This window comes from Tamandua tetradactyla, chromosome 4 (assembly GCF_023851605.1).
Source record: "Tamandua tetradactyla isolate mTamTet1 chromosome 4, mTamTet1.pri, whole genome shotgun sequence".
In the NCBI taxonomy this organism is placed as follows: Eukaryota; Metazoa; Chordata; class Mammalia; order Pilosa; family Myrmecophagidae; genus Tamandua; species Tamandua tetradactyla.
The window spans coordinates 34,903,607-34,926,492 of record NC_135330.1 but is presented as its reverse complement, the minus strand read 5'-3'; the positions used below and the strand labels follow the sequence as shown (position 1 = coordinate 34,926,492).

The window sequence follows — 22,886 nt, the reverse complement described above, 5'->3', positions numbered from 1 at the left end:
AATAACCAAGATTAGAACAGAAAAAAATGAAATTGAGAATAAAAAAACAACAGTGAGAATTAACAAAACCAAAAGCTGTTTTTTTTTTTTTGAGATGACCAATAAACTAAAAACCTTTAGCTAGACTGACAAAGAAAAAAGAAGATGCAAATATACAAAATCAGAAATGAGAGGGAGGACATTACCAATGACCCCACAGAAAAAAAGGATCATAAGAGCTTACTATAAACAACTGTAGGCCAACAAATTAGACAACCTAAATGAAATGGACAAATTCCTAGAAACACATGAACAACCTACACTGACTCTAAAAGAAACAGAAGACCTAAATGGACAAATTAAAAGTAAAGAGATTGAATCAGTCATCAAAAACCTCCCAAAAAAGAAAAGCCCAGGATGAGATGGCTTCACAGGTGAATTCGTCCAATAATTCCAAGAAGAATTAACACCAATCCTGCTCAAACTCTTCCAAAAAATTGAAGAAGAGGGATCATTACCTAACTCATTCTATAAAGCTAATATCATCCTATAATCAAAGCCAGAAATAGATAGCACAAGAAAAGAAAATTACAAACCAATCCCTCTAATGAATTTAGATACAAAAATCCTGAACAAAATACTTGCAAATCAAATTCAACAGCACATTAAAAGAATACACATCATGATCAAGTGGATTTTATCCTAGGCATGCAAGGCTGGTTCAACACAAGAAAATCAATTAATGTAATACACCACGTTAGCAAATCAAAGGGGAAAAGCCACTTGATCATTTCAACTGATGCAAAAAGGCATTTGACAAAATTCAATCTTTCTGGATAAAAACACTTCGAAAGATAGGAATCAAAGGAATCTTCCTATATCAAAAGAGAGAAAAACCCATAGCTAACATCCTATTCAATGGTGAAAGACTAAAAGTTTTTCTTCTAAGATCTGGAATGAGTCAAGGATGTCCACTGTCACCACTGCTATTCATAATGTGCTAGAAGTTCTTGTTAGGGCAATCAGGCAAGGAAAAAAAAAAGGCATCCAAATTGGAAAGGAAGAAAGAAAATTTTATTTGCAGATGACATGATTCTACATATATAGAAAGTCTTAAAAATTTACAACAAAACAACTAGAGCTAATAAACAAGTTCAGCAAAATGGGAGGATGCAAGACCAATACACAAAAATTAGTAGTGCTTTTATACACAGCAATGAGAAATCTGAGGAGGAAATTTAAAAAAAAGGTACTTACAACAGCATCTAAAGAAATCAAATATCTAGGAATAAATTTAACCAAAGATATAAAGGACCTGTACACAGAAAACTATAAAACATTGTAAAGGAAATAAAAGAAGGCCTAAATAAATGGAAGGACATTCGTGTTCATGGATTGGAAGACTCATGCAGGTCTCAGCCAGATTTCACAAACTGTGATAGCACACAAAGGCTCACACAAAAGTGCTCCTGAGGGCCTTAGGGACGTCAGGACACCATAGGCAAACCACATAGCTTCATGAAATCAACACTCCCTTGGCAGGCTCTATCTGGGAATCTGTGAATAGCTATTTCCCCAATGCAACATAGTTATATTCACTTATAAATCCCCCTAATCATGAATCTTCTACTTCTTTTATTTGAACCTATAATTTTCAATTTACTTGTTAAGTTTATTGCTCAGAGACTTAAAGCCTCCGGATTGTTCCTGTACTGGTTGAGCAGGTATGTGGTCAACACCACTCTCCAGTTCCTGGACCTGCCATGGACAACTCACAAAATAATGATGATGGAACAGCCCCATCCCAAAAGCAAGGAGAATGGTCACCGCAAGCAAAACAATTCCATTCCTCTGCCCCATAATATCTACATCCCTTCTCAGTCTGAAGCAGCCAGAGTGGCCATCACTCAAAGTCCCTCAAGACAGAGGAATGAACAAAAATAAGGGTATTTGTAATTGTTCACTACAGTGGATTTATTGTTATTGTAGTTATTACCTTGTGCTAATTAAGTAATTTGTAATAGTGATATAAAAAAAGAGATGAAGGGACATAACGTGTGCCAATATTCTTGAATGGTTCAAGGAAAAGATAATGATGCGTATATGGTGAATCTGAGTAATGGGTATAAAAGAGTTACTTTGTAATGTCCTTGGCAACTTCTCTGTAAATTTGGAGTTATTTCAAACCAAAACATTTTTTTAAAAAAGGGAAATTCTATAAACATGAACAAAAAATAAAAATAAAAAACAACCAAAAGAAAAATGCCAACACTTCTCTGACCCCAAAGCACTTTGCAGTTACTGCCCCATCATCGCCAATATCTTGCCTTCTACTGTCTCTGCAGCCCAATCCAACCAGGACATTCCCTCATCTATACCACTGCACGTCTGCCAGGGATTTCCTTGTGGCATTAACTCAGCTGACGACAATCTGCCTCTTGAAAGCCTTTATTTTGGGGTCCCTCCTGAAATCTCAAGGCTGCCCCTTGTGAGTCTCTTCTGTGATCCCCTCTGCCTCCAGCAGAGGTCTGGAGGCTGCAGTGTCCCAGAGCTCTGTCCTTAGCACTCTTCCCTCCCTGCCCACTAGACAGTGTATCTGGCTCGTGGCTTTGAAGATCATCTACGTGCTAATGAGCACAGAAGTCCCATCTCCTTCCTGGACTTCTCTCCACAGCTCCGGATTCAACTGTCTACATCTCCACTTGGATGGCTAATAGGCACAAAACAGACAATGAATACTACTCCTCCCCAATTTACTCCCTCCCACCCATAAGCCTTCCATTTCTAAGCAAACAAGACCATCACCCACCAATATTCAGGCCGAACAACCCAGGTGTCTACCCTGAGTCCCTGGTCCCTCATACTCCTCATCCATTCCATCAAATCCCATCAGTGCTTTACCTTTCAAGTATTCCTAAATCTGACTACATCTTCCATCTACACACCTGCAACCTGGGTCCAGGCGAGCTCTCCTGGACTATTTCCACAACCTCCTAACTGGCTGCCCTGCCACACTACAGCTCACCCTCCACCCAGCAGGCAGCAAGCTTTCTAAAGCATTCATCATTCGTGTTACTCCCTGCTTAAACTCTCCAATAGTTTCTTATTATGCTGAGACAAATCCAAGCCTCTCACCAAGACCTCCAAGCCTGTCTGCATTCACCTCCTCTTTTTGCCTCCCTCCCCAGTCTCATCTCCCTCATTCCTAGAGTTCTTCCACTCTGGTTTTCTTTGGGGGCTGCAAACACCCTAGACCTGTTCTCAGCATTTGCTGGTCCTTGGCCTGAGAGGGTTTCTGTCCAGATCGTTCCACAGCTGCTTCCTGCTCCCCATTCAGGTCTCGGTATAGGGATACCACCTCAGAGAAGTCCAATTGTTTCAAAAGCAGCAGCACCACCACCCCCCAAACCCCTCTCTTTCGCTATTTTGTCTTCTCTGTACTCACTGTCATACCTGAAGTTCTCTATTTATGTGTTTATTATCTGTCTCCTGCCCCTAGAACATTGGCCCCTTCCTTGAGTGCAGGGTCTCTGTGTCTTAGGCATTGCTGTATTCCCAGCACCTAGAGCGGTGCACGGCCTTTTGGAGATGCTCAACAAAGACTGACGTATACCGGTTCTCAAGCCAGTGGGGTGATTCCAGGGAGTCATCACACACTCCCCGTTTCCACGGAGAGCAGGACAGAGCAGGGTCAGAGGCACCCTGGGGTGAACTGGCCCAGGACTTACCTGTCCCTTGTGGGTGGTTCATATTTTGCCGAGTTGCCTGCACAGTTAGGAAATGGAAGAGGATCCATAAGGAGCAGGGGAAGCCCCGGAAATGTAGCTGACTCCCCTGGCAGCCAACCCAGTTCACCTTCTTTGGGATAACATCACCCTGAGGGATACATATGAATGGAGTGTGTTATGTGGAGAAGAAAAGAGATGAGATGGGAAGCGATGAGAGAAGCATCTAAGAGACTCCAAGCTCAGCACACAGCCCTAAGACACACGTGCTCCCTCTCAGGCTGTCACCTTGAGGGTTTCCTTCTGCTGGCTACACTCATTAAAGGAGCAGCAGCTCTGAAAACCTGTAATGCAGATCAGATTAGATTCTTCTTCTGATTTCAACTTCCCCATCTGTAAAATGAGTGGGTTCATCTCTGAGGTTTCTTCAAGCTTCGGCATCCTGCAAGGCTGCAAGATTTTGTGCCACTTGGTAGCCAGTGGCCCACCTTTGTAAACAGAAGCATTAGTGGGAGCCCACGTCCCTACTCTGGAAAGGACCAGAGAAGCCATGCTGAGGTGCATGATAATCTTGGAGGCAAGAGAGAGCAATGGTTAAAAACTCTGAGGTGTCACAGCCAGTTTTAAACCCCAGGCCAAATACTTACTGGCTGTGTGATCTTAGACAACTTAATTTAACTTTAGGCCCTCCATTTGTTCACATGGGGATAACAGCTACCTTCCACTAAAATTATGAGAATTAAATAAGATAATACACACAGAGAGCTTAGCACAGAGCCTGGGACATAATAGATGCCCAATGAATAGTAGTTTATGAATTATCAATGGAAGATTCCAATCAACATCAGTGACTCCTACCCCAGTGCAAACTGGTAAAGGAGGTCAGAGATTATAGTGTTCACCCATCCATTTCCACAGTATCAAAGAATGGGAGAAGATCTCCATTTGCCTCCAGGACTTACCTCGTTCCTACTGTCCAGGGCAGTTTTGAAGGAACTGTAGGGAATTTTCTTTCTCTGCTGCCTCTTAAGCCAGTCATTTGTGGAGTGAAGGAAGTTCTGGACTGCAGGCTGGCCAGGGAAGTACTACAGGGAGGAACAAGTAGAAGTGGTAGAGCAAGAAGCAATTCTCCGAGTTTCACAGCTCTGGAGAAGGACATGGGAAGGGCCATTTTTTGGAATGCTGCAAAACTACCAGGAAAACATTCTGCCTAATGCACAAGTGCGGATTCTCACTACCTTTCTCTGGGGCACCTGGTAAGGTTGGGGTAGGGTGATGGGAAGAGGAGAGGCTCTCCTCCACTGAAAGCTTCAGGTTCCCACTGTGAGGAAGGCCTGAGCACTCGGGCCATCCTGGGGGCTGCTAAGAACGCTGGGCCACATGGTCTTCTCTTCAGCTGTCCTTCAGATGGAACAGCTGACTTGCTGACTAACTGATGGGCTGGGCCAGGCTGGCAAAAGCCTTTCATCTGTATTTCATGAACTGCCAGTGGGGACAAGGCAGTCCAGGGGCTTATAGCCAAATCTTGATGGTAGTTCCCAATAGTCTCTCAGGAACATGAGAAGCTACTTTGACAATAAGTCAACTCAAATCTGATTAGTATCAGCACTTTAAAACCACAAGGACTCCAGGGAGAAAGATATGTCTGTGCGTGCATGTGTAAACAAGGGGGGTGGGGAGGTGGGGCAGGGGCATGAAAGACAGGAGAAAGAAAGACGCAGCTGTAGAGCAGGTCAGATAAAACCACAAAAAGGTAGGTGCGGAGGACAATAACACTGAGAAATGTGTAGAACAAAAAGAACAAAGAAAAACATCTGAGAGACGCAACTTGAGTCAGAAAGAACTAAACAGAAAAACCTGTTAACATATATAGTCCTCAGAGCGAACCATTAAATATTCTTATCAAACCTCAGGGGCTGGACACCTTCCCCGAGAATGAGAAGTGACTAGAAAGAATCTTGTGCTTTGACATATTCCCTCCTGGTTTGCTCTCATTGGCCTCAGGGGCTCACAACACAGATTTACAGCTTAAAGTCACCATTTCTCAATGATTTTCACCCGACATCCTGACATGGAACCTTCTGCCTTCTAAGGCTGTGGTGTCAAGAGAAGGATAAACTGAAGGGCTCTGGCCTACAGTGAATCCTCGGAGCAGGGAAACCCTGGTGACTGCATGCCACCCAGTGGCCAGTCCCTGCCCAGACACCTACTTGAGGGAGTGGATAAAGCAGGGAGAGGCCCTGCTCAGGCAGATGGGGCATGAGGGCACCTGCAGAACTTCCAGAGTGCCTCTCAACAGGGCACGCTCCGAGCTGGTATTTCACAGAGGCCGAGCCAGGCAGAGTGAGCACTATCACTCTTTAGGCCTTTGGGGTCCCTTGAGCACTGTACCATGCAATGGGTTGGGTGAAATGGGGGTACAAATCCCAGCTCAGGTACTCACTGGCTGGAAGACCTTGGACAAAGCGCTTTGCCCATTTGAGCCTTTGTTTCCTGATGCATAAAATATATATATAGTACTAGTACCTGCCTCATGGAGTTTGTCGTGAGATATAAAAATAAGCTAATATACAAAGAGCGCTTTATGGTCTGGCACCGTCAGAGCTCAAGAAACGGCAATCACTATTATTACTATTCAGGGAAAAGCAACCTAAGCCTTGGCTGGGCCTGAACACTCTGCAGTCCCCAGGAGGAGCGTGGGCAAAGCTCCATCGAGGTTGTCAGAGCCTGAGCTCTCAGGCACCTCTGCTCCTGCCCCAGTGTGTTTCTGGCTTCCCTCTGTCCTCCCCAAGGACCCTGGCTCCTGGCTGGGAGGACTCCTTCATCCCCAACGCATTTCCAGAGCCTGCTGAGGATGGCACCACCAAGAGGGTGCTGCTTAAGCCTCTGCCCAACTTAGGTATTTTCTCATCTTGTTCTTTTCCTTCATCCTGGCTCCAAACAGCCCCCCTGGAGGCTAAACAAGAAAACCAGCTTTAAGATGCGAGTGGCCCACAGGAAACTATTTCCCTGGAATGAATTCTTCAGAGCGGGCTGGGCTAGGGGGAGATGGGATGACCCCCTCAGCCCCTTCAGAGGCATGCCTGAAAAGTTCCCTGGAGGTTTTCCCCTCAGGCGCTGGGCAGGAGGTCGGCACACAGAACCACTCATGTCTGTTTCTCCTGATTCTATGGGCTCCAGGACTTGGCAATTTGGGGAATCAAGATGCTCTCAGGGCTCGGGACAAGGTCTCTATTGCCAGGATGGGCCAAAAAACGGGCTCATTCTGCCTGGGACCTCTGTGAGAAGCCACAGACTGGCACTGGCTATCACCTCATAGGGTCCTCTTGGTGAAATCACACATGCACCTCACAAGCCACTTAGAGCAAGAGGGCTATGACTGGGCAAGGCAAGGGAAAGGGAGACTAGGCTGTCAGGAAGTTTATAGGAGAAAAATACACAAATCCCCTCCACAGGTAGCCCCAGCTGCCCACAGACCTGCAGAGAGGAAGATGGGCCCAGATCAGGTCTGCCACTAGGGGCTGAGAGCAGAGGAGTCTGCAGGCAGCCACTCAAGGCTACTAGAGCCCACATCTGACTCAGCAGCAAGAACCACAGGTTTTAAGTAGGGCAGCATTGGCAGTGGATATGAAACCAGTGAGGAGGTTGGAAGGAAAGGAGACACAGATGCAGTGGAAAGAGGCAGCACACATGTCACCTTCTGAGAGGAAGGGATATGGCAGAGAAAGGAGTACAGGTATCTGGTCCTGGGGCCCTCTCACCTCCACACCATGGGGGGTGGTTCCTGGAATATTTCAGGCTGGTGTGAGACGTAATAGACCAGAGAGTAGCAGCCTATAGTGAACCATGGACTGCGAGAGCTGTGGGTCTAGATGTCCAGCCAGACATTTGGTCCAGATGTCCAGCCAGGAGCTCCCGGAGGGAGGGGCTAGCACAGGGCCTGGCTTGCAGGGATGCTCACTAATCATGTGTGTAGTTGCACAGAAAATGGGGCCACAGCCCTGCTCACCTTAGCCAACACTGCCACAACCTTTTTCAGTGCCACCAGGCGCTGCCCTTCCAGGACTGAGAACTTTCCCACTTCTACTCGTAGGATGTAGTGCAGTGCAGATTCCAGGTCAGCCATGTAGATCTTGGAGCTTATGACCCAGAGGGAAGCAGAGAGAGAAAGGGACATTATCCATGGGACAGGACTGAGGAAGAGCGGTGGGGGCTAAGAGAGAGAAAAGGAGGAACATGGCTGCTGGTCACAGAATTTAAGTTAGCACGTGACTCTGCTGCCAACTAGCTATGTATCCTTGATTAAATTACTTAACTACTCTGAGCCTCAATTCCTCACATGTAAGATGGGAATAATAACAGGGTCCTGACAGGTAGGCTGCTGGGAACTAAAACGAAATCAATGAAATGAAATTTAAAAGTAAAGCCCTTGGCAGCTCCTGGCATAAAGTCAGGTTTTCCCCTTTCCAGGTCCAGGCCAGCTCTAATTCGGATTCACTAAAGGTGTTTTAATCAGTCCACTAATGGAAGGCTGAGCAAAGACTCTAGGGATGGACAGATGGACCAACAGGTAACGCACACAGCATGGCTCTGAACAGGTGAGCGAGCCCAAGGGTGTGGCTGCCCACCAGTGCTGGGGTACAAGCAGGGAGGCAGTGATCGTATTTACTTCAGGGCTAATGTGCTCACAACTGCCAGACCTCGAGTCTCAGGTCCAGTCCCATCTCGGCTCTCTAAGGCAGCAGTTCCACGCTGGTGCGCCACTGCATGCCCTTCATGCTTCCTTGGGGTCCAGGCTCAGGGCTCTGATGGGAAGAGCCCCCTGAGAGTGGCTGCTCCCTACCCCTACCTCCCGACACCTGGGTTCTGGCCTCAGCTCTACAGTGAATGACTTCTGTAGCCTGGGCAGTTCGCTTTACCTCCCTGGGCCTCTGTTATTTCATCTATAAAACAGGCTAACCACACCTGCCTCCCTCCCCCACCTCCCCAAGTTACAGAAAGTTAACTAGGCCAACCTAAAACCTAACGGAGCAAGCATGGTGACTTCCTGCACTGTACTTTCATGGCGAAGTCCCTGTTAGTGCTCCACTTTGGCATCCTCGGGCCTCAGTTTACTTCTCCATCCTTGTGTTTTGCCTCAAGAAGTAGCCCTGTGACTGAATAAGATGACATATGGAAGGCACCCACTGCAGAGCTTGGCACACAAAGCCAATGAGCCCCAGGTATGATTACCATCATTCCTGTGCTCAGGTTTTCTCCCTTGATTTACCAAAAACATCTCCATTAGCACTTTCCACCCTTGAAGTCCCTCATGCTAGGAGGAAAATCCTTCTTGAAATCAGACGCCCTTTCCCTTAATTCTCATGGGCAATCTTCTCCTGGAGGCCACCTTCCTGACTCAGCTCCAAGCTCCCTGGTCAGCCGTTTCTACTTCATGTGCAGTTGGGTGCCAGAGCAAGAGATCTACAGTTCAGTCTCCCTCTCTCCACCCAATGGGCAGGATGTCTACCATAAGAGCAAAACTCAAGGAGCCACAGGGAGAGAACAGCAGCTTTCTCATGCTTACAACACAAAAAGTAGTGAGTTTCCATGGTGATGAATACCCAACTATGTTATGATATCGTGAGCCATTGATTGTATACTGTGGATAGACTGTATGTGTGTGAAGATTTCTCAATAAATACATATTTTTAAAAAGTAGTGAGTTCCATGTCAATGGAGGCATTCAAGTAAGTTTGGATGCCTTCTGAAAAGGAATGCGGTAAAGGGGATTGTAAGCCCCAGCTGTGTGAGCAGGCACTGCATATGCACTGTCTTTTTCTGTATGCACAGTGCCTAGCACACAGCAGGCACTCAAAAATATTTGCTGAAGAAATAACTGCTTGGATGGGAAGCTGGCCTGGAGGCTTCAGAGTATCCTTCCAAGCTGATTCTATTTGTTCTTGAATAAAGCATAAGGAATGTGGGCACTGGAAAGTGTTTATTCCATCATGAAGGACAAAATTAAATGCTGCCTCAGCACTGCCTGCAGCCAGTGGCCCCTCCCACACAGCCACAGCTCTCCTGTGCATGGCAGTCAGTCAGGGGCCCCTGAAGGCCAAGGCCAGCTCACAGGGGTGTCTGGGCTCAGAATGACATATGCTAAAATCATGACAAGGAGCAAGAATGAACAAGAATGCCTATGTGGGGTGGGGGGGGGGGGTCCGTGATCAGAGGAAAAGGTGGAATATGGGGAAGGGATAGGGTGAGCTAGGTGGCCTTACTGATCTGCAAATTTCCAAACAGTGGGGGCTGTCACACCGGCAGTGGCTGGTGCAATCGTGGTGTGGGAAGCCTCCGAGTACACCCCAGACAGCCTCTTCAGGTAAGCAGTGTAGAAGGATCTGGATTCCGTAAGCCTGTGAGGAGAAAACCATAGATGAGAGGCAGTGAGTACAGAAGAATGAAATTCCAGAGCTAATAAACGTCAGAAGAGGGAATGGGGTGGCCCATCTGACAGAAATGTTTATTCAGAAATTTAGGGCAGGCCATGGTGGCTCAGCAGGCAGAGTTCTCGCCTGCCATGCCAGAGACCCGGGTTCGATTCCTGGTGCCTGCCCCCCCCCCGAAAAAGGTAAGAAATTTAAACCTGGTTTTATCCTGTTCTCAGGGAGATAAAACTGGGGAGGCTGTGTTCACTTTAGCCTTTCTACTCACTGCATATGCTGCGGAAAATCCCCCTAAAACCAGCCTGGGAAAGCAGTTGGGTCTGAAGCTTCCTCAACCTGCACTGTGGCTCTTGGAAGGGCTCTAGGTTGTCAGTTTTGCCAATGGACAGGAGAGTCAAACTATCAGCCTTTCCTCCCCCACTCTCTGGACTGAGGGTGCTGGGTGTGACCTCCTTGCCTATAGTCCAGAGGTTCAGAATGGTGTGAGGCTGTGAGGAAGAGGCCCACTCACGAGCTGGGGCCAAGGCAGCACTAAGTGACATCACTCTCACAGAAGCCAAGGAAGTTTGGTCTGTGATTTCAAGTCATATACAGTGGAAAACAGTTTGGAAGTCCCTCAAAAAGTAAAAAGAATTACCGTGTGACCGAACAATTTCACCCCTAGGTATATACCCCAAAGAAATGAAAACAGGGACTCAAACAGATATTTGTCACAATGTTTGTAGCAGCATTATTCCCAATAGTCAAAGGGTGGAAACAATGCAAGTGTACATCAACCATGAATGGACAAACAAACCGTGGTCTGGACATACAATGGAATTGCTATTCCGCTGTAAGAAGGAATTAAGTTCTGATACATGTTACAACATGGATGAAAACATTATGCTAAGTGAAAAAGGCCAGACACAAAAGGATTGATATTGCATAATTTCACTTATATGAAAGATGTATAATTGGCAAATTTATAGACAAGGAAGTCGGTCAGAGGTGAGAAGGGCTGGTAGAGGGGAGAACAGGAGTTACTGTTTGATGGGTCAGAGTTTCTGTCTGTTGGGGAAATGAAAACAGTGATGATGGTTGTACAGCACTGTGAATGTAACCAATGCCACTGAATGGTCTAATTAAAAATGGCTAAAGTGGCAAATTTCATATTGTATGTATTTTATCACAATAAAAAATACAGTGTAATAAGAAAAATCACCCAAATCCTCTAAATTCTTTTAAAACCCTTTTCAATTCTTTCTCTCTTCTGATAGAGAGGAGTCCTCAGGGCAGGAAATGTCTCTCCAGCATAAACTCTCCCTCTCCCCTGCCAGCATCAGGGCTGCCTGGAGAGGGATGCACTATGCAGCAGCGCACTAGGCCCCCAGGAGAGCTGGCAGCGGGAAGCACAGCTTTCCGCGCTGCTGTCCTGGCCCAGTGTTGAGCAGATGGCTCACAAGCAGCATCGTCACAAACAATTTTCCCCTCTACCAACTCCAAGTGAGGGAACAATGCTGCCTCTCCCCTCTAAGAATGGCACTTCCTGGGCCTGCCTAGAGAGACAGCTCCTCCCTCTCCCCGGGGCCGTCTGCCGAGCTGACAGGTCTGCCCCAGTGCTTCTTGGTGATGTGGGCCAGGGTAGGTTGAGGGCAAGTGGCCAGGCTGCTAGCCTCAGGACGGCACTCACGGCCTCAAGGGGCAGCTCGCTGAGCACCTCAGGCAGCTCTTTATCTCCCTGGCCCTCGAGCTCCTGCCTACAGGGCCAGCCTGACATCAATCATCTGCCCAGAGAGGGCACCGAGGTACCATCTGGTGCCATTTAGCAGGCCATTTAGCAGCGGGAGCCTGACAGAGGGGCTGAGGCTGGCCTGATTGTTTTCACTTGGCATTTGGAACTGGCCATTGTCTGGCTCCTAATGAACTTTTCTGCAATTAGAAAACCAAAGGGAGGGAGGGTCAGGCATATCTGAGTCCTTGCCAGGACTATAGCTTGCCAATGAGTCTGTGAACACAGAAGGATGGGGAGGCCAGCACTGCAGAGGGGATAGTGCAGGAGCAGTGGGGATGGGCACCAACGCTGGGTGTGCCCAGGCACTGGACACGGTATTCTGGGCCCTGTCTCGGTCTCCTGGCTGCAGAGGCCCTGACCCATCCAGAGAGGCAGACATCTGCTTCTGCACAGGGCGCTCCTCACCTGCCCAGAGACGCCTCAGAAGAATAATCACAGCAGAAAGGACTTGGCTACTGTGGAGGGCTGGCTACCCTTCTGGGCAGAAAGGGGACAGAAAGGGAGGGAGCAGAGAGGGGACAGAAAGACACAGCACTCACACAGGAACCCGGGAGACAGAGCCGTTCCGAAATAGCAGGTAGCAAGATGGGAAGTCTGTGACACCAAACTTGCTCACGACGTCAACCTCTGTGTTCAGGACCCTGCGCACGGTGACGTCTCTGTACTGGGACAGGTCCAGGGTCACCTGCAGAGATAGGAGGATATCCTGAGTGCCCTGCACAGGGCCTGGAGGGCAGCTGTGCGCTATCCAGACTCAACCTTTCAAAGGGCAGACCACTGTGACGAGAAAAACCTCTTTATGCCGTCAACATCTAACACACAGCTGACCACAGCCAAACACTGCCAAAAGGAGGAGCTTTGGAACTGGGAAGCCCACACTTTGTCTTTTCTAGGACAGCCCCAATTTAATATAATTTTACTCTTTCCAATAAAAACAATTTGTAGAAGGCATAATAAAATGTGGTTTCATTCGTAATTCTTATATTGATAAGACTATCTAGAAAAAAAAAAAGACTATCTAGATTCCAAATTCGAGAAAATATCCTTAGTCAGATAGGATGATTTGATATTTAGAAAGAAATAAGAAAGGAAAGGAAAAACCAATTTAGCTAACATTTATTGAGTATGTATTATATGCTGTATATAGATTACCTCACTTAATCTTCAAAATAACACTGAGATGGGAACTCTTACTCGGCGACTCGGAGAGGCAGCCCATGATGCCATGCTCTGCACCCAGGCTGCCTGGATCTGAATCCTGGCTCCAGCTGGACTAAACCTCCCCGATTCAATTTCCTTACTTGCAAAATGAGAATAATAAATAATAACAGGACCAATATCAAAGGGCTGTTATGAGGACTGATGGATTAATTTTATAAAAATGTTTTACCAGTGACTAGCACATAGTAGCTATTTAAGTGTTTGTAAAAGATATATTAAACATTTCTTTTAAAAATGAAATTTCCATTTTGTAGATAAAGAAACCGAGGCTTAGGATGGGAATTACTGTGCAGGTCACACAGAGAGTCTGAACTAGGCTATAAATCCCAGTTAGTATGACTTCAGAGCCTGTGCTCTAAAGCCACTGTGCCCTCCTGCTGTCACATGGAATGGAATGACGCCATTCCTAAGCATCTCTAACAGGGCTCCTGGCTCCATCAACAGGGGTTGCTGACTCCGGTTCCTCAGGAGCAGGGTAGAGGAGCTGATTCCAAGCAGCATTTATTGATTACCTCTGATGTGCCAAGCAGGGCTCCAGGCCTGGTCGGGGACCCCAGAAAGGTCAGGCACTCCTTTGGCAAAGCTCTCTGCCTCTTCCCTACCTCCGACTGCTTCCCCTCTCAGGGCTAAGAGACCAGGAGTAGACTTCTGGTTTCAGCAAAGAGCTCTCAACTATGCTTGATGAGTCTCAGCAGAAAACGCTTCAGAGCCCAGGGTGTTCAATCTCATCCCCACCCTAACTCTTCTCTCTCCTCGCACTGCCTTGGAACATCTCCCAGGCACTGGTCTGTTTCACCTTGGCCTCTGAGAAAATCTCACAAGTGGTCTGTGGAGTCTGTGAGCCAGTGGTGCAATGCAGAGCTCTCTGCATAAGCAAAGGGGATGGATCTTTACAAAGCATTTACCATGAGCCGGTTAATAATCCAGGCCCTTCACCTAAATAGCCTCATTTGACTTGTCTAACAATACTATGAAGAAAATGTAATTATTACTATTTTATAGACAAGGAAATGAGTCTTAGAAAAGCTGGGTGACTTTCCCAAAGACAGATGTAAGCGATGGAGTGGAAATTCAAATCTGCCTGATTCTGTTAACTACTTTACCTGGTAATGGACCCTATTTCCTCATAAGGGACTAGATGACCTCCAAGGTCTTCCCACCCTCTAATTTTTCACTCCAATTCCAAGGGGATGCAGCAGTGTGAACACAACATAGGCCTTGGAGCCAGAGAGACCTGGCTCAACGCCCTGCTCTACCAATTTACTAATTGTGTGATTTTTGGACGTGTTATTTGATCACTGATGTTAATTGTATGGATTAGCAACTATGTATGTCAGCAATCTGGTCCAAGGCTCAGTAAACAGCGGGTATGATCTATTAGGTTGCACTGAGGGTGACAAAGACAGACATGAAGGTTTTAAGACAGAGTGGTCCAGCACCTACACTTCCTGTTTCTCCCAGCAGAGGTCACAGCAGTGCCAGGCTAAGAAATTCGCATGGACGAAGACCCTACAACTGGCAGAAAAAGCCTTGCTCCTCAACCAAGGTTCTTTCCCAACAGCTATCCAAAGGTTGCAGGGAACTGAAGGTGACTCACCTCTCTACCCAGGTAGGAGCCTTCCTTTTCGAAAATCAGGGCCAGGTATTCTTCATTGTTTCTTGCAAAGAATCCCTCAATCTCCTCCAGCCTAGAAGAGACAACTCTGGCAGTCACTCTGGCGGTCACAGTGGGAATAAGCCATGACACAAGTGGATGACATGGTACTGTAAGCACAACCGTGCAAACCTCCACTGTTTCCACAAGAGGCTTCATGGAAGTCTCCCACTGCCAGCCCTCTAGAGGTAGTAGACCAAACCTTCAGCCTCAAAGGATATTCCCCTTATTACCTAATCCTGGTGCTTCACTGGATCTATCTTGGGTGGTTTTATTTTTTTCTCATCTTGTTTCTTTTAAAAGTCCCAGAAGTGAGTATGAGGCAGTGTGGGGAGGAGGACTGGGAAGGCATGCTTTAAGACTAGCTGACTCTGCTCTGGGTAAAGCCCAGGCTTACTGAATATGTTTTTATCGATCCTCCTAAGAGACTGGTGATTAAAACCCACCAGATACAAGACTTAATCCGTGGCACGTCACTACCAACTAGGAGACTTGCTTTCTCCTCCTTTGGGGGAGGCATAAAAAGGAAATTAAAGAATCCTGAAACCCTGGGTAAAGAAGATTTTAGAAGCTACCTCATCCAATCTCCTCATTTTAAGATGAGGAACTGAGGCTGAGAGCAAAGGTGGAAATGGAAAAGAAGAAGGAAAGTTTTATCATACTCCCAATCAGAGGCCTAAGCTAGAAACTGTTCTTAAAAATCAAAATTTCACAGCAGAAGATAATCGTATAATACAAAAATGATTTGTTCTTTATTCCAAATAAGAGCAGAATGTCATCCCACATACCTAAGACGCCAGCAGGTGAGAAGGCATAAAGGGAAAAAGGAGCTTCAGCTTCTTTTCATCCCCAGAGGTTAGGTTCCCCTGCCCTGGAGACCTACTTCCCTCTACTGGATTCTCTGATGTGGCAGTGACCACGTGGAATAGAAGGGGCAACCCCAGGCCAATGCTGGAGATGGAGACGCTAGAGAGGTGGGAGCCAGGTGCATCCCACTGGGTGGGGTAAAAAGAGGTGTTGTGGCTACCGAGAGACTCTGGGTTGGCATCGGGATGTCTCTCAGACTACTTCCCCAAACCTTTCCTAGGCTGGCAAAGCAAGTTCTACATGGTGGCCTGCTCTACCCCTATCCATTTCTATCCAGAGACTTCTGGAAGAGGCAGCTTGCTTTTATCACACATCTCTGCTTCCTTCCTAAAGCTCTTTAGATGGATTACTTTGAGTTTGGCAGGTTTGCCTGATTTGTGGCTTCTGAGATCTCTCAGGGCTGAAAATGCACAAGGGATGTATTTATGTGTATGTAAGAGACAGATAGAGACAGAGAGACCTTGTATTGAGAAATGGAAAAAGCAAGAACCAGGTTTCAGGTTAGCAAGAGTGTTTCCTGAAGAGACGGACTCTGGCTGAGACTCCCCATCACAAAGCATATCAAGACCATATACTAGTTTTTTTGTTTTGTTTTGTTTGGGTGCATGGTTCAGGAATAGAACCCAGGTCTCCCACATGGAAGGCAAGCATTCTATCACTGAACAACCGTGCACCTTTAGGGTCTCCTGTGAGATCCTTAGGGAGGACAGAAAATTGGGAAAAATGATAAAGGAGTCTCTGTGAGTTAAATTCAATCCTAACTGATTCTGATGCCCAGAAACACAACTGAAGAACCACCAGCATTCAAACTTAAAGAGCCTTCAAGCATCAATACCTCTCTCATGACGCTTTCTCAGCATCTGGGACCGTCACTGTGTTCTAAGACTGGGCTCCCTCCAGAATTCTGGTACTTGGATTTGGTCCGTCTTTGCAAGGGTCCCCTGATGTGATCATTATTCTATCTTGAGGTCTCATTCAGAAGCGGGGCACTTAACTTTTCAATTTTCCTGCCACCATCTCTTTGGAAGGGCCAGGGCAGACACCCCATGTATCTCACTGCCCTCAAGAGGCGATCCTGGAAGCCAGCCTAGCAGGCAGACACAGGGCATGAGCCACTGCACACCCGACGCCCTGCAGCCCAGCCAGCGGAGTGCCACTCCCACCCCCACGCCCAGTTACAGTCACAGCTCAGAAACACATTCACATTATGGAGTCAGGGCTTCAATCTTCTGAGTTTCCTCCAACTGGTACTTGGTCCCCCTTTTCCTATCCATGCTCACTCTCTCAGTGGTCCTCCCTGGGTTAGATCATGTGTATCACCAAACACTCCTGAGGACTCCTTGTGAGGAGAAGGAGCAACAGATAAGACCTGGAGAACCTCCCTTCATCGTTCCCTGTCCACACAATGGGATGGGCCTCTGAACCTGTCGATTAGCCCCAAGAAAACAGAGCTACTCAGTTAGGACTTGCAGTTGCTCCAGAGTGGCTCCGCGCTCTGGAAGTCAGGGGTGTCTGCTCCGATGGCAAACGCAGCAGGAGGATTTAACCAAGCCCGCTCTAGTTCAAAATACCTGGCAGGCTCCAGCGGGGGACAGGCTGGGGGCCATGTGTCATGGTGAGACTCCAGGGCATCGATGAGCCTCTCCCGCAGCACCTGCACATCAGCACCAGCCACTGTAGGTGAAAGGACATGGCAGGGGTGGAGGGGTTAATTACAGTGCTCTAGCCAGCTGTCAGCTTCACTCACAGAAACTAAGGACGTGGGGCTTGAGCTAGTTCTGATAGAAACAGAGCGTATATTAGTCCTTATCTGTATTAGGGGTGGGGGACTCCTCCTGTGGCCCTAAGCAATGCAAGGAGACCCATTTCTCAGAAGGCAGGAGAGAGCCCCTCAGAATTGGGACCATGAGGCCTGCCCCCCACGGGCTATCTGGCCTGCTCCTCCAGTTGCCAACCACATTTTGACATGAAAGCTTATTCTAAAACACAGAGCCACTCTCATCCCAGGACCCCGGATAGGCCAAAATTGAGGAACATCTTCTGCCTAGCTTTCCCTAGGGCATTTTTCAGGCTGACTGGAAAGGACATTTTTCTTTCAGGAAAACACAAATTAGGCTTTTATTTGGAAAGCTCTACCCTTGTAAAACGTGCTGACTGTCAGGCCTCTCTTAACCCCAACAGAAACCCAGGTAAAGCATACAGGGAAGGAGAGGAAGACACCGACAATGCCAATAGCGCACCCAGAGCCAGGACACCCACCTGAGAGCGTAGCTCCTGAGCCATTCTTGGTAAATGCCTTAAAGAACTAGAAGCAAACACATGGGTGAAGGTCAGTATCACATGGTGGTTAAGAACACAAGACTGGTGTCAGACAGATCTGCGTTTCAAACAAATAACTTTTTTGAACTTCTAGTCTGTTTATCTGTGAAACGGGGGCAGGGTTTTTTTTTATTCTTGGAGCTGGACACCTCTTTCCTTCCCCAATATCCTCATATCCAATCCCTATCCCCACATCTTGGAAGCACCATGGGAAGCCATAGGCAGCAGCTCATACGCATATTTTATCAGAGGTGGGCTATTTCTATAAAACACAAGTACCCAGCACTTAATTACTGAAAATATTTAGTGTATGAATGAAGGATGAAAAACCACTGCTGTTTCTTCTTGCAGACCCACCTGAAAAATAAAATGAAGTCACATCATGCATCTCTAAGAAAATGTCAGCAGCCCTCTTTGGTCATCTGTTCTTGCTCCTTATCTTGGAAAAAAGGCCTGTGTCTCCACCCACAGAACTCCCAGGCTGAAGCCTAGCATAGCACACACTCAACAAAAGGGACCCCAGTGTAGGTCCTATTGAAGGGTGGGCCTGAGCCCCTGTAGAAACAAATCGTGATACAAGAAAGCAAATTTAATTCATCACTTTGTCCCCTTTTCCCATTTACAAGACACCCCAGGACTAGTGTCATACCTGCTTGGAGAGGACAGAAATAACAGAGGACAACCTCTTATAGTCTGGGCTTCCACCCAAACAGGATAGCTGCCAAACCTTCCTGAGCCCAGGAAGGGAGAGAGTGGAGTTGTCCTGAGAGAGAAGCTAGGACTCAGGTTTCTGCCTCCAACAGCATGGCCACTGGCCTTGTCCCAAACTGGTGGTTATGAATACAGGTCCTGGTGCCTGCAGACCTCAGTTCAGGGCCTGGCTCTGCTAACACTCTTGCTTTGTGATCTTGGGCAATTCATTAACCTCTCCAAACCGTAGTTTCCTCATCCTTAAAATGAAGAACTTTTGTGAAGATCCAATGGCAATACATCCAAAGTGCTTAGCATAGCACTTGGTGCAGGCAAAAGGGGTCAGTAAACATTAAGTGCATCACCACCGCCCCTTACCTTCTCTTGCTCCTTCCTTTTAAATATTAGGAAACATTAATCAGCTGAGACTCTGTTTGTTCACAGCCATTTGTAGATAGAAACAAGTCAGAAGACATCCTGAGACGAGAACAGGCTGAAGAAGCTACCCATTTTTCCCCACCTTCAACTTTTCCTCCTTGCTCTGACCTCACCTGGACCTTTAATACTGGTTCATTGCTTTATTCTCTCTTTTTTAAAACATCAGTTTTTTAAGTAGGCTTTTATTCTGGGTGAAAAGTACTCATTTATACATGCAACACATATCTATAATAGTGTCCTTTACAGTTATTGAACAAGTCTTGAATTAATTATTTGTTATCGTAATGCTTGTAAAAATGATGACAAATTTCCTGGATGGTGACATGAGAGCAAGTTGATAAACCATTTATGAGCTGACAGTGTTTCTCAGAAAGAAAATCGAAGCTGTAACTATCTGAGGTGGTCCTTACAGAGGCAGTCATTCACCATGACGGTGTGCGCACCGACTTCACATGCCACCAAGACAGGCCTCATCTTGGCTCCACGGGCACAAAAACACTACTGACATGGTGGAGTCTCAGACTGTATGGTTTTCTGGTAGCTAGAGATATTAATCTCCTTCTGAAGAAATGTTACTGAAAAGAAAATCACCCAGCGGGTCACTCAGATCTGATCAGCTGTCCATATTAGAGGAGGCTGTCATTAGTGCCATCAAAAGGCAGCTTCCCCTGACCTCAGTTGAACCTTCTCAAGACCCCAGCCATGGGTAGCTTAAAGTCAGACCAGGAGCCTCAGTTAGCAAGAGGGACCCAGAAGAATGCAGGAACTCCAAGAGACCTTCCCAAGAGGGGAAGGGCTAAAGGGAAGGCTTCGCTTCTCTACCTCCAGTTACCTCTGTGTTGGTCACTCGGCCTTCCTATATGAGCTTCCCAGAAGCTTCATTTCTATCTTCCAGAACAGTCTCACCCCCTGAGCTCTGGCTCCTATACCTCAGCTCTTTAGGGCCTTTTTCCTATTAGTTAATCTCTCATCTTTCCTCTTTTCTACGGCTCCTTCTCTAAGCCTACAGACAGATTCAAGTCTCCCTAATATAAAAGAAGAAGAAACAACAGAAAAGAGGATGGGAATAAAGAGAGTCCCCCCACTTCCTTCTCTAGCATTTCCTCTTTCCCTACACTGCCAAATTTTTCCAAAGAGTGGTGTCTATTTTGTCACTCCTCAGACTTCCTCTCCCTTCATTCGTATGACCAACTCTAGCTCATGCTCCCACTACTCAGAAAAGACTGCTCTAGGGAAGCTCAGTGCAGACCTTCTCCTTGGCCAATCCAATGACCTCTTCTCAAATCTTTCTTGGTCACCCTGCAATTCCTGATGTTAGAGTACCCTCTTTTGAAGCACCTGAAATTGCAGAGCTGTGTTGCAGTAACCATGTTTCTTGAAGATGACTGTATAATGATATAGCTTTCACAATGTGACTGTGTGATTGTGAAAACCTTGTTCCAATGCTCCTTTTTTCTACAGTATGGACAGATGAGTAAAAAATACAGATTAAAAATAAATAATAGGGGGGAACAAATGTTAAAATAAATTGGGTAGAGGGAAATACTAGTGTTCAATGAGAGGGAGGGGTGAAGGGTATGGTATGTATAAGTTTTTTCTTTTTATTTCTTTTTCCAGAGTGATGTAAATGTTCTGAGAAATGATTATAGCGATAAATATACAACTATGTGATGATATTGTGAGCCACTGATTACACACAAAGTATGGAATGTTCATAACGTTAAGAAGGTTTCTGTTGTGTGTTGATTAGTTTTATTAAATAAATAAACAAAAAAAAAGAATCCCCTCTTTTCTTCCATGGCTAGAATTTGCCAATTTTGTGCCACATTTTCTAGACACTCTCCTTCTTTGCCCTCATGTTACCACCCTCCCCTGGCCTGCTTGACAATGACCAGCCGTCCTGGGCCCCCTTCAGTCTTCCTCTCACCCTTCTCCTAGCCTCCTTGACCTCCTCCTGTGCCTGTGGCCCTTGCCATCACCTGCCTGGATTGCTCCCTTTTTCTCCCCTGCCTCTATCTCTCCTAGAGTCGCACATTAGATCATGACACTCTTCTGTTTAAAAAGTCCTTGAAGGCACCGTCATGAAGGAGCTCAATCTGGGCTTCTGAATAACTGAGTGAATAATGAATGAATGGACAAACTGTTTCTTTACTTCCTTGTCAATTTCATCTATTTCCTTGTCAACCTGAATCCTGTCTTTGGTCCTCACCAGTCTCAGACTTGGTTTTCTTCCGAGTGCTCTCCACACAGGTAGCAGGGCACACCCACCCACACCCACGCCCACTACTCCAAGACTGAGTCACCCCTCCCCCAACCTGCTTCCCCACATCTCCTCTCTCACCTGGTGATACGGGATCATCCAGACCAGAATCTCCTTCTCCCACACATACCATCATCTAGTCAGTCAACAAGTTCTGTGAATCTGACCTTTGTGATACCTCTTTAATAGCCTGCTCCTTTTCCACCTGTTGCGTTGTCTAGTCAGGGCCTTATCACCTATTTCCTGGACTACTGCAACAGCCCTGACATCTGCTCTCCTTTCATGCACTCAGAAATTTTAACATGCTCAATCTTTTCATTCTCCAACCATCTTCCTTACTGACACAATGGTCAGTACTCTATAAGGCACAATTCTAGCCTGATCATGTCATACATCCTTAAATATCTTCCATGACTCTCTATTGCCTATGAATAATGTCCAAACTCGCTGTAATCAAAGACTTCCAGGGATCTGAACCCAAACTTACCTCTCTACACCCCTTTCTCTACACTCCAGCTACAATGGGTTTCAACATGAACCTTCTCCCCACCTACCAGCTCCCTTATACATCTCTGCAAGCCATGAGAACCTGGCACCATGTCCAGTTCAGTAGACATCTGTCCAGTTGAACACAGACCCTTGCCCTCTGATTGTCCTGAAAGCTCACATAGAAATCATGTTAAAAACTACCTAGGGCACATTTTTGTCCTCTTATTAAGGGGCATCCTTATTAAGTCAGCTATTGGAGGCATCTGCCTTAACCAAGGGAAACCACCACATCTCCTTGGAAGAAGGCAATTAAGATTTTAGGAGTGAGCTTTCTTTTCTTTAGAAACAGCACCTTGTCCCTTTCTTTTCATTGCTTCACACAGGCAACTTCTGTCTTCTCTAACCGTGGAGCCCTTGCAAGACTTCCAACATTTCCCCAAAAGCAGGAAACTAAGTGACATTAGGCAGGTCTTTACCAATCCAGCGAGTAGCTGACTTCTTGAGAGTCAAATAACACTGAACAGAAGGAATTCTGTTCTTTCTGGAAAGTGGTGGCCACTGATGGGATCAAATGCAAACTTCTAAAACAAGTTTTAAGGAAAATGATCTAGTCTTCAAATACTTTATGTTGAGCCCACCTGCAAGTCCATTCTCTCATGAGAAGCCACAACCCAACCACTTCCTATGCTTGGTGGACCAACAGAGGAGAAGACAGCTGGAAGACAGCAGACAGCTGCTGGGAAGGGGGCCCATCTCTTCTTCCAGAGAGAGGCAGGACACATCTTTCTGAAGTCCTGCCCTGATGCTTGAGATCTCAGCCTCTAGCAAGGGCCACATAAGTGTGGACACATTGTGTCCAGACTCCCAGCCTTAGAATCCAGGACCTGCCATTACTGAGCTCCATCCTTTCCCAGCCCTGCTCACCTCTGAACATGAGTCTCTGCTCCGACTAAATCAGTCTCCTCAGCATGCCACACAGTTCTGCCTACACAGGGCCTTTGGTCTTACCTTCTCCAAAGATAAGATATCTGCAATGCTCAGTCCT

The 22,886-nt window shown here is 46.6% G+C and overlaps 1 protein-coding gene across 1 annotated transcript in view; it reads right to left on the bottom strand.

The window, feature by feature from the left end:
• The window catches only part of QSOX1 (quiescin sulfhydryl oxidase 1), a 40,910-nt gene that overhangs the window by 5,087 nt on the left and 12,937 nt on the right, over nt 1-22,886 (bottom strand). Inside the window, exons 3-10 of the mRNA XM_077157161.1 lie at nt 17,905-17,950; nt 17,217-17,319; nt 14,722-14,812; nt 12,443-12,588; nt 9,968-10,102; nt 7,714-7,843; nt 4,667-4,789; nt 3,708-3,855 (exon numbers count right to left, since the gene is read on the bottom strand). Coding sequence (XP_077013276.1) covers nt 3,708-3,855; nt 4,667-4,789; nt 7,714-7,843; nt 9,968-10,102; nt 12,443-12,588; nt 14,722-14,812; nt 17,217-17,319; nt 17,905-17,950 — 922 coding nt within the window. The remainder of the gene's footprint in view (nt 1-3,707; nt 3,856-4,666; nt 4,790-7,713; nt 7,844-9,967; nt 10,103-12,442; nt 12,589-14,721; nt 14,813-17,216; nt 17,320-17,904; nt 17,951-22,886) is intronic.